This window comes from Pseudorca crassidens, chromosome 11, assembly GCF_039906515.1.
Source record: "Pseudorca crassidens isolate mPseCra1 chromosome 11, mPseCra1.hap1, whole genome shotgun sequence".
Classification (NCBI taxonomy): Eukaryota; Metazoa; Chordata; class Mammalia; order Artiodactyla; family Delphinidae; genus Pseudorca; species Pseudorca crassidens.
In genome coordinates this window covers 44,333,185-44,351,685 of record NC_090306.1, presented here as the reverse complement: position 1 = coordinate 44,351,685, position 18,501 = coordinate 44,333,185, and the positions used below count along the sequence as shown (strand labels likewise).

The 18,501-nt window shown below is 37.6% G+C and overlaps 1 protein-coding gene across 9 annotated transcripts in view; it reads right to left on the bottom strand.

Annotated features, from left to right (window-relative positions):
• Positions 1–18,501, bottom strand: part of ATF1 (activating transcription factor 1) — a 54,355-nt gene that overhangs the window by 13,038 nt on the left and 22,816 nt on the right. For 5 of the 9 annotated variants that reach the window (XR_010932402.1, XM_067696523.1, XM_067696522.1 and 2 more), the window contains exons 3-4: positions 8,293–8,412; positions 5,925–6,025 (exon numbers count right to left, since the gene is read on the bottom strand). Coding sequence is in view for 8 of the 9 variants with exons in the window: in XM_067696523.1 (XP_067552624.1) it covers positions 5,925–6,025; positions 8,293–8,412 (221 nt within the window). In the remaining variant the exon portion in view is untranslated. The remainder of the gene's footprint in view (positions 1–5,924; positions 6,026–8,292; positions 8,413–18,501) is intronic. The other 4 variants (XM_067696527.1, XM_067696530.1, XM_067696526.1 and 1 more) reach the window with 1 other exon arrangement.

Sequence of the window (18,501 nt, the reverse complement as noted above, 5' to 3'; positions counted from 1 at the left end):
AAATGTCAATTAGATACGACTGATTGATTGCATTGTTCAGTTGTTCTATAATCTTGCTGAATTTCTGGCTACAAGTTCTGTCGGATACTGAGGTAGGTGTACTCAAATTTTCAGCTATAACTGTGGATTTATTTTGCTTTCCAGTTCTGTAAGTTTTTGATACATGTATTATGAAGCTCTGTTGTTAGATGCGTACCTATTTAGGATTGTTATGTCTTCTTGGTGAACTGACTCCCTCTTTATCTCTGATAATCTTCTTTGCTCTTAAGTCTTATTTTGTTTGCTTTCTTTTCCTTTTCTTTTCTTTTTTTTTTTTCAGTACACGCGCTTCTCACTGTTGTGGCCTCTCCCGTTGTGGAGCACAGGCTCCAGACGCGCAGGCCCAGCGGCCATGGCTCACCGGCCTAGCCGCTCCGCGGCATGTGGGATCTTCCTGGACCGGGGCACGAACCTGTGTCTCCTGCATCTGCAGGCGGACTCTCAACCACTGCGCCACCAGGGAAGCCCTTAAGTCTTATTTTGTATGATATTAATATAGCCAATTTTCTTTTGATTATGTTTTTATTTCTCTTGCTTATATATATAGCAATAGTAGTAATGGCTTATAAGGTATGTATGTTCAGTATTTTGAAGAACTGCCAGATTGTTTCCACAGCCACTGCCCCCCTTACCAACACCTGTTATGGGTTTTTTGTTTGTTTTTTAGGCATCCTACTAGGTTTGAAGTCATATCTCATTATTTTGATTTGCATTAACCTAATGACAAATGATGTTGATCAGTTTTTCACATACTTATTGACCATTTGTATATCTTCTTTGGAGAAATGTTTATTCAAATCTTTTCTTCATTGTTTAATTTAACTGGGTTATTTGTCTTAACAATATTTAGTCTTCCAACTGATGAACAAGTGATGTCTTTTTGTTTAGATTTTTAAAAAATGTCTCTCAACAAGGTTTTGTAGTTTTCAATACACAAGTATTATACTTCTGTTTTATATAATTTGAATTTATAAATTTAATTTCAAGTATTAAAGTATTTTATACATTTTATGTTATTTTAAGTAGGACTGTTTTCTTAATTTTATTTTTGGATTGTTTATTGCTAGTGTGTAGAAAACCAGTTGATTTTGTATCCCACAACCCTGCTGAACTTATTTATTAGTTCTATTTTAGTGGATCCTTTGGGATTTTCTATATATGAGATCATTGTTATCTGCAAACTTTTATTTCTTCTTTTCCAATATGCCTTTCATTTCATTTTCTTACCTGATTTCCTGAGTAAAACGTTAAGTAAAAATAGTGAGAGCAGACATCCACAGCCTTGTCTTGTGCCTGACCTTAGGGGGGAAAACATTCAGTCTTCCACCATTAAATATGATGTTAGCTCTGGGCTTTTGTAGATGCACTTTATCAGGCTGAGGAAACTCCCATCAATTTGTTTGATGAGAATTTTTATCATTAAAGGGTACTGGATTTCATCAAATGCTTTTTTGTGTCTCTGTTCAGATGACTATAAGTTTTTTGTTTTTATTCTATAAATACGATGTATTACATTAATTGATTTTCAGATGTTAAACCAATTTTGCACTCTGGGATAAATCTTAATTATGGTGTATAATACCATCTATATGTTGTTGTACTTGGTTTACTAATATTTTCTTGAGGATTTTTGTGTCTATTTATAATCTGTCTTTTAGTGAGTTTAAGTCATGCTGTCTTAATATAACTACTGATATTGGTTGATCTACCATTTTATTATTTGCTATCTTTTAAAAAAATTCTGCATTCTTTTGGGTTAAGATTTTTCAAAACTCTAATATATCTATTGTGTATTTGACTAAATCTCTTTGTAGTTTCTTTAGTAGTTGTTCTAGGTGTTACAGTATAGATGCCTAGTCTACTTATAGTCACTATTTTATCCCTTCAAGTGAACGTTAGAAACTTTACCACCATATTAAATCTCTTTATCCTCCCCCATTTATGTTGTAGTTGTCTTACATATTAAAACTGCCTACACTGGAAACCCCATCAGACAGTGTCATTTTTTTCAACCATCAAACATATTTTAAAGAATTTAATAGGAGAGTAGTCCATTATATTTGCCCAGATCTTGCTGTTGCCTTTATTCATTCCTAACCTTCCAAGTTTCTTTTGGTCTTAACTTTCTTAGCAGTTATTTTAGAGCAAGTCTGCTGTCAATGATTTCTCTTAGTTTTCCTTTATCTGAGAATACTTAGTTCACCTCCATTTCTGAGGTTATTTTCACTAGATAGAGAATTCTGGATTAACAGTTTTCTTTAGCACTTTAAAAATGCTATTTCATTTCTTCTAGCTTGCACAGTTTTTGATGAGAAATCTATAATCATTCACATCATGCCCTTATAAGTAGTGTCATTTTTCTCTGGCTGCTCACAATATTTATGCATTTTTCAGCAGTTTGATTATGATATATGTCTGGGCAGGGATTTCTTTGCGTTTTATCTATTTTAAGATTTGCTAAGCTTTTTCAGTTTGTAGGTTTCACCGAATTTGGGAACATTTCAGCTATTATTTCTACAAGTATTTTTTCTGCAACATTTTTCTGTTCTGTAACTCAAATGACACAGTTTAGATCTTTGGGTATTGTCTCACAAGTCCCTGAGAACTAGTTAATTTTTCCAATCTCTATTCTTCAGATTGGATAATCTCCAATGAACTATCTTTGAAGTTGACTAACTCTTTATCTCTGTTCTCCTATTGAATCCGTCCAGTGAGGTTTTGTTTCTGTTAGTGTATTCAGCTCTTAAATTTCTATTTTGTTCTCTTTATATCTTCTGTATTTTGCTAAGAGTTCCTATCTTTCCATTCATTTCAAGAGAATTCACCCTTACTTGTTAGTTAGAACATTTCAGTAATAGCTCTTTTAAAGTTTTTGTCATATAATTCCAACATCTGGGTCATGTAGGAGATGGCATTTGCTTATAATCTTTTCCCTTACAAGTTAAGATTCTTCCAAGTTCTTTGTATGCCATGTAATGGTAGACATTTTCAATATTATATTAGACTCCTGTTTAAATCCTATGGAGAATTCTTGATATTCTTGTTTTAGCAGGCTATCAGCCTGGTTGTGTCCAAGCTGCAAGTTCTGACCAGCCTTCTGTGGGTCGTGGTTCCATCAATTTAGTTTTCAAAGACTATGCAGTGCTATTCAGATTTGGTCCACGTGTGTACCATGTTTGGAACTTGAGCTATGATCTGTCCTATGTATAGTTCAGTTCTCAAAGTCTGTATATGCTAGGAAAGTCCATTTTTATTCCTATTTGCTAAAAATTTGAGTGGGTGCTGAATTTTATCAAATACTTTTCTGCATTTATTGAGTTCATTGTATATTGTTTCTGCTGATTCTCACTTATAATGGTTTATTTCTTTGTATGCTTGATGATTTGTGACTGTAAATTCATATTTGGTTGATCCTATCTTTGGTAATTCGGAAAGCTTAACTTGGGGAAACTTTGTTTCAGGTGCTCTAGCCTGCTGTAGGGATCTCAGCTTAACACAAAAATCTCAGGTTCGTAGTCCCTTCCTGCAGTAGACCTAAAGTAATGGGTGTACCTTGGTCTTCATGCTTGCTTCTGCTTCCCATTCTAGTTTCAGCTCATGTATTTGTATGTATATGGTTTTATGTTTATTAGAGTAGGCTGATAAGACATTTCTGTTATTTCCTATAAATGCACAATTCATTAACAAGTATTTATCTAGGAGCTAAATAACTGTTTTGTGCCAAAAGAGCCCCACTATTTGGAAATTAAACTTTTTATCTGTATTCTTTTGCCAGTTACCTCTAACAGTCTAAGGTAAGTCTAAAGGTAGTCGATGTAAGACTCTAGTAGACCATTCCTGTCTTATATATTTCTGCCTGATATATTTCTTTCCATTTGTTTTTAAACTACCCAAATTAATCAATCATTATTAGTATTATTCTAAAAAGTCAATGGTAACTTAAATGAATGTCTTGGTTCACCATTCTTTCTTATATTCACGTTCCTTTTGTTTGGTTTCATTTTCTTCTTCCTGACATGTACCCTTTAGTAATTTCTTAAATCAGTTTGAAATGATTTTAACTTCACCATTATTTATGAGTGATTGTTCAGGTGGGTATATAATTCCAAGGCCAACTGTTACTTTCTCTTGGCATTTAAAGATTTTAGTCCATTGTCTTCTAATATTACCATTCAAAAATCTGTTGTCAGCCTAATGGTCACTCCTTTCTAGGTAATTTGTCTTTTCTCTGTGGAAGCTTTTAAGATCTTATTTTTATCTTTGGTGCCCTCCAATTTTGCTTCATAAGATATATCTAGATGTAGGTTTAGATTAACTTACATGGTTGGAACCTTGCTTTCTAAGGCTGAGAAATTCATAATGGATTACTTTTTTTTTTGGCCACACCGCGTGGTATGTGGGATCTTAGTTCCCTGACCAGGGATCGAACCCATGCTCCTTGCAGTGGAAGCACGGAGTTTTAACCACTGGACAGCCAGGTAAGTCCCTGGATTATTTTTTTATAGTTTCAAATTGAACTCATTTTAGTAGGCTTATTTTTCACTCCCCCAAAAATTCACAGACAAAATTTTTTGTGTATTCAGTAGAGTCCCAATTCCTTAACATGGTAACAAGGTTCTAAGTAATGTGGCTCCTGTTTACCTTTTCTTGCTAAACCACCCCTTCTTCCTTGTACCTTAAAACTGCCAATTCCCAGAACAGGCCAACCTCTTTGATATCATACAATCTACCTTTCATTACACACTGTTCCCTCAGCCTAAGAAGCTCTCTTCCTGCCTTACAAAACCCCTCCCTGCTTCCAGAATTTATCAGATTGATGATGAACTAAATTACATCTTTTTTTTTTTTTTTTTTGCGGTACGCGGGCCTCTCACTGTTGTGGCCTCTCCCGTTGCGGAGCACAGGCTCTGGACGCGCAGGCTCAGCAGCCAGGGCTCACGGGCCCAGCCGCTCGGCGGCATGTGGGATCTTCCCAGACCGGGGCATGAACCCGTGTCCCCTGCATCGGCAGGCAGACTCTCAACCACTGCGCCACCAGGGAAGCCCTAAATTACATCTTTTATGAAGTCTTTCCTACTTCTTCCGTCAGGCAGGAATGAATACACCCTATAAAAAGTTCTCTCGTAACATCGAAAACCTTACTGCATTTGTCTATGTGTTTCAAAAGAGCATTTCATCCTTTTCTGTCTCCCTTTCCTCCTACCATGTAGTCATCAGGTTTGGTCAGTTCTACCACAGAAGTGTCTCAGATCCAGCCATGCCAAAGATACCACACTACCTATATGAAATCACCCAGATTATTTCAAAAGCTTTCTGTCAGTTAGTTGTACTACTTCAGCTTTCTCTTCATTCAACAAGTAATTATTAAGCATCTACTCTCATCTGGTCATTCTGCTAGGCCCTGAGGTGACAAAAAATAATAAAGCACTGGCCATGCCCATAAATAAACTGGAATTCCAGTAGCATGAGATAAGTACTATAATAGGGGTTAGTAAAAAGATGCCACAGAAGAAAGACCTAACCTGGTCTTGGGAGGCTGAAGAAAAAGTAAACAGAGAAGGTTTCCAGGAGGAAATGAGGCCTAAAGTATGTGCAGAATGTAGAAGAATGTGTTTTAGCAAAGGGACACACACACAAGGGAAAGACAAAGGCTCAGAGCTAGGAAGCTAAGAAAGGGAACACAAAGTAGTTTAATTCTTTCATATTACTATTAAAGTTAGTAAATATGGATATCTAATACTTTGCCAGAAGATGAGTCTAAATTCCTCTTCAGCACAGCAACTTGGGCCCTAACACATGCTCCTTCTTGATATAATTTGCTTTGCCAGCACCATTCCAACTCATATGGTAATATAACACATGCAGGGTTTGACACGAGTACTCACCTGTAAGATGGGCGCCGTGCTAGGATCCCGTGGGTTTTCTGTGAGGAGCCTATGCTGTCAGATGAGTCCTGAGACTCTTCACTTTCTGATAAAGATGATACCTGAAAAACAGAACTGGTTTTACTATGATGAACAAAGCAGGTAGAAAAAGAATTAAATTTAATTTTTACTTTCAGAAAAAATGATCTGTCTTCTGCCACCCAAATTCCTTTGTCATTAAATCTAAGGTCGAAAAGAAAGAAATAAAAGGAAAAGAGAAAGTTTATTTCAGGAGCCCAAACTAAAGGAACATACAACACAGCAGGCTTAGAACTAAGAAGAAAGTCTATCCCCCAAATAAAGCAATACTACTTCACTAGAGTTGTAAAGATCAGTCTCTACACTGATGCACATTATTCAAAGTTTTTTTTTAATCATTAATGCTGTCTGATTTGGATTTTGGACATGCTAACTTTGAAATGTTATCAGATATCCAACCAATATCTAATTATTAGATAATGAAATTGAGGAGACTGCTGAATATACAAGCCTGTGAGTCAGGGAAGGGGTCTGGGTGAGACATATATTGGAAGTCACAGTTCTTTAGATAGTCCTGAAAGCCACAAGACTCAGTGAGCTCAATAAGGGGATAAATATAGGACAAAACCCAGGGACACTCTAGCAGTAAGAGGTTGGAAAGAATGGGAGGAACCAGCAAATGAGACCAAGAACAAGCCACCATGAGGAATAACTAAATGAGCAAAGTGTCCTTGGAAAACTAGCGAAGACAGTGTATTGAGGAAAAAAGAATAATCAACCATGTCAAATTCTGCTAGCAGGTGAAGTAAAACAAGGACTGAGAACAAGCATTAGATTTGGCAAAGTGGAGGTCACTGGCAAGGGCAGGTACAAACACATGCAACTTAAATATCTGTAATAATTAGCTGTATCTCACTTCACAGTTGAATGAGTTAATACATGTAAAGCACTTAGTGCACGGCACAGCGCAAGCACACAGTAAATGTTAACTCTTATTAATAATAAACCTATTAAAACTAGTTACTACAATAACCATATGCAAGTTTTAAGTTATGATATCTTACAATTGAGGAAACGACTTATTTTAAATTTTTAAAATGTATTAAATTTCTCAGCATTTTTCTGAAGTTGCATTGTGACACCTGACTTCATCTTCATTAAAAAAAATAAACAAAACAGGCTTCTAGAACGGACATAAATTCTCTACCTTACTTACTCTCTACAGAAGGCCTTCCCCTGAACTATGTAGACTCAGATCTTAAATTTCCAGAGAAGCTTGTTTTACATTCTATAGTCTCCTTCAAAAACAAGGTCTAGTGTACTTCTACTTTTTTGTATCTTAAATCTTTGTCTTTAGATAGGAAAGAAAGATCACAATCTGTAATAATTAAGAAATAATCGCAGTAATGAATAATAAAGTAATAATTAAGGAAGATCTGTCACTTCTATATTTCCTCATGCACCACAGATATGCCATTTCTAATCTAAATATTAGCTGTTTTCCCTGTCTGTCCCTAAATTTACTCCAAAGCCTCCCACTGAACTCAAGTAAGAAAATCACTTCTAAAACTAAGAGATTCCTTATAACTAAGATCAAGTATTTCTCTTTAATAACAGCACTAATAAGAGTAAAATCTTCATATAAAACCTCAAAAATCCATGCAGCAGTCACCTTTCCTATAGGAAAAAAACCAAAAACAAACACAAAAACAAAAAACACATAAAGATGCAGCTCTAGAGCTGACAACACTGCCAGACACTGTATACATTCAAGAGGAAAAAATGAGTTATACAGCTTTTCTTCCAGGATAGCTGCTTCTAAAAATGAGAGATGACCAAAGGCATTCTGAGACTCACAGGAGCCAGAAGATAAAATGGGGAGAAAGAGTAAAAAGAAAAGGAACCCAGGATGGCCTTTTCCTCCCTACTGTTGTCAGGTGTAAATATGAAGGTAGATAGATATAAATAAGAACTTCACTATGAGAGAACTTCTTTTATTTGATCGCCATAAAGCATAAGGTAGGTACTTTCTTAGTTTGCTAAAATGCTCACATCATCACCCTTTCTTCAGAATTCTCTTTTTCATGAAGGATACCACTAGGATAAAAAGGTGCTTTCCCTTCAGAAAATTTTTCATTTCCTTAAATTCTAAGCAATAACTTCTTCCCAAAATTGCCTTATATTTTTACCGGGTAGTATATACATGAAGCTAGAAGTTCTAAAATCTAATTTCTAAGACAACTTTATTATCTTGTTTTACAATATTATAACTATAGCAACTTCAGTGTGTCCAGAGACTCAGGGTTCAAAAGTCCCCTCTCTCAACCACTAAGTCTTTGAATTTCTGTACCGTTTGCACGTGTGGTGGGTGAATTACAGAAGACTGAGCTGTCTGGATGACCCCCTGAACCTGTACTTGCTCTCCAGGAAGAGGTACAATTGTCACTGGCGCAGATCCTCTTAATGACATCTAAGAACAAATAAAAATTCAATTAACATAATATAATTATACCTGTGCACGTAAGAAAGCTGAGTTCTTAATACTGGAAAATACATTTCAGAGCTTATTATATTTAACCACATCTATTAATCACATATTAGATATCTTCTGTGGGCAGGAGACTGCATTAGGGGGTTGAGAGTAAAAACTAAACAAACAATAAGAGCTATAATATAAGCAGAGAAGTAGACAGCACTGTACTGTGGGAGCAAAGAAAGGGTGCTACTTCAGCTAGGTCTTGAAAGATATACAATTCCCTGAAGGTGTGCTTGGGGGATAGGGTTGGAAGGTATTTGGGGCAGAGGAACTGATTGTGTAAAAACATGGTGGCTCTTCAGAACATGTCATTCTGAAGATATCTGGTTAAAAAACAATTAAGAAATCAAGAATCAAAAAGTGAGCGAAATACCAACTTTGGGCAGTATCTTCAAAGAAAAATAAATTATAATTTCATGATTCAATTATTTACTTGAAATATTTTATTTCTGTGGAAAGTAGATGGGGTTTCATGGAAATACCACAATAAAATGCTAAACCAAGAAAAGCCCACCCGTCATCCTTCAAGACTCAGCTCAGGTTCTACCTATTCCAAGAAGCTTTCCCAGATATTTTCAGATCTCTCACCTTCCTCTACACTATCCTGGTTCATACCATCCATCTTGGGCTTAAATCACAAAATAAAATCCAAGGCTGCTTCTCAAGTCCTGAAAAACACCTTTATGACTCTTTTCTGTGTTTGCATCAGGCCCCCAGAACAATGCCTTATTCTGTTTCATTGAAGGTTCTTTACCCTTTCCCAAGACTGGATTAAATTCCAGTCTCATTATCTCCCAAATGCCCAGGTCAGGGAAATATGTATATAAAACTTTATCCAAATATCAGAAAGGAAATGTAAAAAAACAGTACCTTTTAAAATCACACCTCCCCAAAATAAAATTACTTAGGAATAAACCTGACCAAGGAGGTGACTTATACTCTGAGAACTATAAAACATTAATAAAGGAAACTGAAGATGATTCAAAGAAATGGAAAGATATCCCATGCTCTTGGAAATGAAGAATTAATTTGTTAAAATGGCCATACGACCGAAAGCAATCTAATGCGACCCCTATCAAATTACCCATGACATTTTTCACAGAACTAGAACAAATAATTCTAAAATTCATATGGAACCATAAAAGACCCAGAATTGCCAAAGCAATCCTGAAGAAAAAGAACAGAGCAGGAGGCATAACCCTCCAGGCTTCAGACAGTACTACAAAGCTACAGTAATCAAGAGTGTGGTATTGGCACAAAGTCAGCCATATGGATCAATGGAACAGAATAGAGAGCCCAGAAATAAACCCACACACCTATGGTCAATTAATCTTTGATAAAAGGGACTTCCCTGGTGGTCCAGTGGTTAAGACTCCAGGCTCCCAATGCAGGAGGCCTGAGTTCGATCCCTGGTCAGGGAACTAGATACCACATACGGCAACTAAAGATCCTGCATGTGGCAACAAAGATCCCCTGCAACTAAGACCTGGCGCAGGACTTCCCTGGTGGCGCAGTGGTTAAGAATCCTCCTGCCAATGCAGAGGACATGGGTTTGAGCCCTGGTCCGGGAAGATCCCACATGCCGTGGAGCAACTAAGCCCGTGCGCCACAACTACTGAAGCCCATGCGCCTAGAGCCTGTGCTCTGCAACAAGAGAAGCCACCACAATGAGAAGCCCATGCACCTCCACAAAGAGCAGCCCCAGCTCTCTGCAACTAGAGGAAGCCTGCACACAGCAATGACGACCCAACGCAGCCATAAATAAATAAATTAATTAAAAAAAAAAAACTGGTGCAGCCAAATAAATAAATAAATGTTAAAAAGAAAAATCTTTGACAAAGGAGGCAAGAATATACAATGGGAAAGACAGTCTCTTCAGCAAGTAGTGCTAGGAAGGCTGGACAGCCACATATAAATCAATGAAGTTAGAACACACCCTCTCTCACCATACACAAAAATAAACTCAAAATGGCTTAAAGACTTAAACATAACACATGACACGGTAAAACTCCATGAGAACATAGGCAAAACATTCTCTGATATAAACTGTACCAATGTTTTCTTAGGTCAGTCTCCCAAGGCAATAAAAATAAAAACAAAAATAAACAAATGGGACCTAATCACACTTACAAGCTTTTGCACAGCAAAGGAAACCATAAGCAAAACGAAAAGACAACCTAAGGAATGGGAGAAAATATTTGCAAATGATGTGACTGACAAAGGTTTACTTTCCAAAATATACAAACAGCTCATACAACTGAACAACAAAAAAACAAACAACCTAACTGAAAATGGGCAGAAGACCTAAATACACATTTCTCCAAAGAAAAAACACAGATGGCCAATAGGCACATGAAAAGATGCTCAACATTGGTAAGAGAGACATGCAAATCAAAATTACAATGAAGGGGAATTCCCTGGCTGCCCAGTGGTTAGGACTCTGTGCTTCCACTGCAGGGGACATGGGTTTGATCCCTGGTTGGAGAACTAAGATCCCACATGCCACATGGTGTGGCCAAAAAAAACCTACAATGAGGTAGCAGCTCACACCAGTCAGAATGGCCATCATTTAAAAGTCTACAAATAACAAATGCTGGACAGGGTGTGGAGAAAAGGGAACCCTCCTACACTGTTGATGGGAATGTAAGTTGGTGCAGCCACTGTGGAAAACAATATGGAGGTTCCTCAAAACTAAAAAATAGAATTAGCATATGGTTCTGCAATCCCACTCCTGGGCATATATCCAGACAAAACTTTAATTCAAAAAGATACATGCACCCCTATGTTCATAGCAGCACTATTCACAATAGCCAAGACATGGAAAGAACCTAAGTGTCCATTGACAGATGAATGGTAAAGAGATGTGGTACATATAGACAATGGAATACTACTCAGCCATAAAAAAGAACAAAATAATGCCATTTGCAGCAACATAGATGCAAATGGATTATCATACTAAGTGAAGTAAATCAGAAAAAGACAAATACCATATGATGTTGCTTATATGTGGAAATATGACACAAATGAACCTATGAAACAAACAGAATTGCAAACAGAGAGAACAGACTGGTGGCTGCCAAGGGGAGGGGCTGTGGGAGGGATGGAATGGGAGGTTGTGGTTAGCAGATATAAGCTTTTCTATATAGAATGGATAAACAACAAGGTATACAGTACAGCACAGAGAACTATATTCAATATCCTATGCCAAACCATAATGGAAAAGAATATATAAAAAAATGTATATATATATATATATATATATATGTATATCTGAATCACTTGGCTGTACAGCAGTAATTAACAACACTGTAAATCAACTATACTTCAATTTAAAAAAACAAAACAAAACAAATAACAAAACAAACCAAGCTTTATCCAGGTACTGAAAACTGCAGACTTTCAGCACAAACAACTCCATTCAACCTCCCTCACACACACTAAGAGACATGACCAAACTCTACCACAGCTTCTATCAGTTCAAGGCTGAGTCCCTAGGATGACCCAGCCTCCTTAAAATGCCTCCTAGAGAAAGCTCAATGCTGCCAAAATAATTAACTGTTTGTTCTAGCCAAAACCTGACTATAGGCCTTTGACCTCACTTTTCTTAGAGCACTTACTTTAGAAAACTTGCAGTTGTCAATCTCTGACCCTGGAGATAAACAAATCTTGTACAACCCAGAAATGTCTTTCTCAAGGACCTGGGAGTCATCCCTTCGCAATGTAGTCATCAAGAAGGATAGGGCCTTTGTCTACCAGTCTCTGTTGGAGGATGGGAGCCTAAATTTGATAAGCACCAATTAGCAAGTGGACACAAATGGCTGAATCACAGTGACCAACCTCTCCACCTAACATCTTCAGTACTTTTCCTTTAGCACACTCCAGCATTTCAAAAGGGACCCACCTTTTGTTTCAGCAGAGTTGAGCTCAATTTATGCTGGAGTCTCTTCCCTACTGCACTAGTCTGAATGAAATCTATCTTGCTGCCTTTAACAGGTGTCTGGCTCTGTTTCTCACTGACAGTATCCCAATATGGGGACACAGAAATTAATGAGTAAAAATAAACAGAATTCATGAATCTGAAGAGTCCAGCTCTAGAGTCATCATTACACTCAGAGGTCCCCTTACTTTTCAGACCCTAACTAAAGCCACTCACTCAAATAATGAGGAGAGCTTGTGAGGGGGTTAATTTACGTTTCTAAAGGGATAAAAGCAATCATTCCTCCAGAGTTTCTGGCAATCCTTGTGATTTTGTGCAGACTGAGGATCTGGCAGGCAGAAAAGGAAAAACAGCACCAGATTTTGTTTTAGCTAGCAGTCATCACTTCCCCTTATTATCACTGTTCTAACCTCACAAAATGCTCATCACTCAGGGTCCCAAAGCCTGGTGTCTTCCCACTGCCACTCTCAAATGTGATCATCTAAATCCTGAGATCTTTCTCAAAGAAGGAAAAGAGGGACCTGCTGTTCCCCACCCCCCAATTTTAATCTGCAGTTGAAACACAGATGATTGCCTTCACCTGTTACTTTTCAGTGCTGTCTGAGCCTTCTGCAATGATAGAAATGTTCTAAATCTGCACTATCCAATATAGTAGTCAGTATCAAGCATTTGAAATGTGGCTAGTATGACTGAAAGACTGATTTTTAATTTTGTTTAACTGTAAGTAATTCAAATTAAAATTGAAATATCCACTTGTGGCTGCCATACTGAACAGTGCAGTCTGAGATCTTAGAGCTGTAGCACGTGCTAGTACACTATAGCACCAACCTCAGAACCCCTCTTAGGAGATGTTAGAAGAAGTAGAAAAGGATTTTTTTTGGAGCTGCTCTGATTAAATTGGGAGCTGTAGGACTAAGGCCCCCTGATTGCCTCTCACTCCACAGGGTAGCTGAGCTCACTCTTATTCAAGTGACTGGGCAAAAATTAGCATTCTCCTTAGCTCCCTAATTAGGGGATCCCTGGACCACAAACACTTGGGTGAGGGAGGGTGGGAAGTTAGTAGAGTGGCATGGGAAAAGAAACCTCTATTTAACAGAGTTTGAATCCAAAGTCTTCTAAATCCAGAAAGGCATACAGATTTTGGAGTCAGACAGGCTTGGGCTGATTTTTAGCTTAAGGCAATCATTTGCTGCTCTGTGATGCTAAACAAATTACTTAACTTCCCAGGACCTCAGTTTCCTCCTTTGTAAATAGAACTAATAATACCTTTTTCAGAGTTACAGTGAAAATTAAATAATAAGTTAAAAACAAAAGGTGTGTTAAAAAAATTGTGTACACACATACAATAAATAACAATTTAGAAAATTTAAACACTGAATGGTCATTTGATAATATTAAGGAATAATTTTTTTAGGTGTGTTAATAGTATTGTAGTTATGTTCTTTAAAGGAGTTCTTATATTTTAGAGATACATACTGAAATATTGAAGGCTTTAATGATACCTAGATTTGCTTCAGTATAATCCAGTTGGGTTAGGGGGGGTTAGGGGGGACAAGGAGCCGTGCTGAAACAGGGTGACGGGAACCATGATGGCTTAACCTAATCATCTCTTCTTCTGAATATGTTTGAAATTTTCTGTATTAAGTATTTTGAAAAGTAAAATACTGAACACAATAATGGGTGGTCCTGTGTCGCTCCAGAGCCCAGTGCTCTTTCCAAGACATCTTATCCCTCCTGGTACCACTGACTTTTAAAACCTCTCACACTCTGTATGTTCTCAATTTGCTTTCTACACAACAAGTTTATTTGTTTTGCCTTTTCATTTCAAGGAAAAAGGAAGAACAGACTGTTTTGACATTTGGAATAATGACTTTTTACTTACTTCAGTATCAACTATGGCAAACCCTTAAGCCCAGGGTATCCTGCACAGTTATTAATGGACTGGAGCCGTTATTTCAAAATACAAATGAAAAATAAAATGAACCAGAGCTGTACATCTTTTAGTTTATTATTTCATGTAAAGATAATTTAACTGTAATTTTGTGGTTTTAATTTTTTTGCCCCATAGTTAAGCCTACGCTGTACTTGCCCCAAAATGTCACTACTTCCTAGGTCTCAAAAGATTCAAATGATCCTTGGACAGAGAGGATTTATACATGGTAAACTGACCAAAGTAAAGAATTCATACTCAACAGCATGCTTTCAGGAAAGTGTATCTCCTATACTATTATTTACTTCTTATTTTTCTTTAAAGTATATATCTGCTTTTGTAAACTCAAAGTACTTAAAAAGAAAACCTTAGGGCTTCCCTGGTGGCACAGCAGTTGAGAGTCTGCCTGCCGATGCAGGGGACGTGGGTTCGTGCCCCGGTCTGGGAAGATCCCACATGCCACAGAGTGGCTGGGCCCGTGAGCCATGGCCCCTGAGCCTGTGCATCCGGAGCCTGTGCTCCGCAACGGCAGAGGCCACAACAGTGAGAGGCCTGCGTACTGCATCAAAAAAAAAAAAAAAGAAAAAGAAAACCTTATTTCACTATGATAAATAGAAACTAGTATCACTTGCTGTAAGTATATGGTAACTATAAAAATAAATATAATGAAAACAATGCTGTTACTAAATATATTTTTAACTTAAAAACAGGGTAAAATTTTAGATGCTTCATATTTCTTGACACTTCTCTGTCCTCTGCTTCTTATATTCTAAAGACTCTATAGATTCTAAATCACCAAGCCAAAATCTGAAGTACAGTGAGAACAAATAAAAGAGTAAACAAAATCACCTATCAAGGTAGATTTGAACTGCTCTCAAAGGAGAGGCGGGAATAAGAGGCCAGATTTTTCTCTAGGTAAAGATAGGGGACCTCCTATTAAGCTGGGACTTTCAAAGGGCCACATCATCAGGGTAAAGTTACAGAAGGAAAGTTGCCTAGGTATGGAGGAGGGAAGGGCTGAAGAAGATGTAACTAGCTCTCCAGCAGACTCAGAGCCCAATTAACATCACCTAGGTGGTACAAAAAGACAAAAAGAGCCTCAAACCCTGAAGGCGGTTCCCCAGGCACCTGGCAATAGTAAATTCTTTCTGGAGAAAGGCACACTCATCCTTGGCCACAAAAAATTCCCACAGTTTGTCAAGATTAATGGACAGTAAAGAATAAAAAATAACAACAAGGCACCAGGAGCAAGATGCAAAAACAGCAGACAGCACAAGCAGACCCAAGTGATTTTTAGATATTGACATTATCAGACATTATAAAGCAATTATGCTTACTATGTTTAAAGAAACAGCAGATTATGTTTCAAGACAAGCTTGAAAATGTCTTCAGTAAATAGAAAGCTACGGTCGATTTGAAAAAGAACCAGATTTTCTAAAAATAAAGATATAATACTTGAAATTTTAAATATCATTGTTCAGGGCTTCCCTGGTGGCGCAGTGGTTAAGAATCCGCCTGCCAATGCAGGGGACATGGGTTCGAGCCCTGGTCTGGGAAGATCCCACATGCCGCGGAGCAACTAAAACCGTGCGCCCCAACTACTGAGCCTGTGCTCTAGAGCCCGTGAGCCACAACTACCAAAGCCCACGTGCCTAGAGCCCATGCTCCGCAACAAGAGAAGCCACTGCAATGAGAAGCCTGTGCACCGCAACGAAGAGCAGCCCCCACTCGCCACAACTAGAGAAAGCCCGTGTGCAGCAACGAAGACCCAACACAGCCCTCCGCCCCCCAAAAAAGTCATTGTTCAGATATACCAAACAAAGCTAAAGGGAAACTTAGTGAGCTGGATGACAGGTAAGAAGAAATTATCTGAACTGCAATACAGAGAGACAAACAGATGGAAAATATAAGAGAGGTTAAGAAATACAGAGAATAGAGTGAGAAGAACAAAGAGTAGGATACAGGCAAAATCTGAAGATATAATGCCTGAAAGTGTTATAAAACTCATGACAGACACCAATCCGTACATTCAAGAATCCTAGTAACTCCCATGTGGAATAAATAAAAAGAATTCTACACCTTGGGACTTCCCTGGTGGCGCAGTGGTTAAGAATCCACCTGCCAATGCAGTAGACACGGGTTCGATCCCTGGTCCAGGAAGATCCCACATGCTGCGGAGCAATTAAGCCCGTGCACCACAACTACAGAGCCTGTGCGCCACAACTACTGAGCCCGAGTGCCATAACTACTGAAGCCCACATGCCTAGAGCCCGGGCTCCACAACAAGAGAAGCCACTGCAACAAAGAGCAGCCCCCACTCGCTGCAACTAGAGAAAGCTCGTGTGCAGCAATGAAGACCCAACACAACCAAAAAAAAAAAGAAAAAGAAGTCTACACCTAAACACAACACAGTGGAACCTACAAAACAACGAAAGGTAAAAAGAAGACTATAAAAGCACCCAAAAGAAAAAAAAAAGGTTATATTTAAAATAGCAACAGTCCTGTTTTAAGCTTACTTCTCAAAAGCAACAATGGAAGACAGAAGCCAGCAGAATATTTTGAATGTGCTAAAATATAACTTAGAATTCTATGCCCAGTGAAAATACCTTTTAAAAATGAAAATGAAATAGGTATTTTCAACAAATAAAAATAGAGCAGCAGACCTACATCAAAGTAAATTCCAAAGCAGTGGTTCTCAACCAGGAATGATTTTTGCCCCCCAGGGACATCTGGCAACACCTGGGGACATTTCGGGTTGTCATAATGGGGTGGGGTGGTTGGTACTGACATCTAGTGGGCAGAGGCCAGGGGTGCTGCTAAATAGCCAACAATGCACAGTCCACCACAACAAAGAATTATGCAGCCCAAAATGCCTGCAGTGCTAAGGTTTTTCTAAAGCAAATACTTAAAGTAAAAGAAAAGTAATCCTAAATGGAAGCTGAGACACGTAAGAAGGAATGAAGAGCAAAGAAATGATAAGTACGTGGGAAAAAAGCAAATAATGATGAATACATAAAAGAATTATGATGTTTTATGGGATTAAAAGAGAAAAAGATAAAATTAAATCCTAACAACAGTGACAAGTGAGAGGATAAATGGGAAATAAATGTTTTAAAGTTACTGGAATGTCTGAGAGGAAACGTATTAACTTTGGACTTTACTGAGTAGGCATGCTATAATTAGTAGTAGCTGAGTTTATGTACAGTCCAAATTGATACAAGTGATGGCAGGATGGAATGAGAAGAAATAACTCAAAAGAAGACAAGAAAGGAGAGAAAAAGAAACATGGAACACGTGGATCAAAAAGTAAAAAATAAGATGGTAGGTCTAAATTTATATGTATGAGTAATTATGTCAACTGTATATGGATCAAAGCTCTGTTAAAAGTCTAGAAGATTACAATGGAATACTATTCAGCCATAAAAAAGAATAAAATCTTGCCATCTGTGACAACATGGATGATCTTGAGGGCATTATGCTAAGTGAAATAAGTCAGACACAGAAAGACAAACACCACATGATTTCATTTATATGTGGTATAAACAACAACAACAACCACCTCACAGAGAGACTGGTGTCTGCCAAAGGCAGGGGGTGAGCAAAAAGCACAAACTTCCACTTATAAAAACAATTACTGTACTGCCTATTTGAAACTTGCTCAGAGTACCTTTTAAAACTCCTCATCAGAAGGAGAAAAGTATTTCTAACTATGTGTGGTGAGGGATGTTAACTGGACTTACTGTGGTGATCATTTCCCAATGTACACAAATATTAAATCATTATATTGTACACATGAAATTAATACAATGTTATATGTTAATTATACCTGAAACAAACACAACAAAACAAAAACCACAATGAGATACTGCAACACATTCATCAGAATGGTTACAACTTAAAGAAACTCACAATACCAATTTTGGGTACTTAAATGTATCAACAGCGCTCTCATATACTTCTGGTGGTGTTGTAAATTGGTGTAAGTTTATAAAATTGTTGGCAGTATCTACTATAACTGAACATTTGCATATCCTATGACCAATTCATGGGCAGCACAGACATGTACAAGTGTGTGCACTAAGCACAATTCACAATATGTAAAAACTGAGGGGAAAAAAGTCTAGGAAACTAGATCTTTTTTTTTTTTAAATCTAGT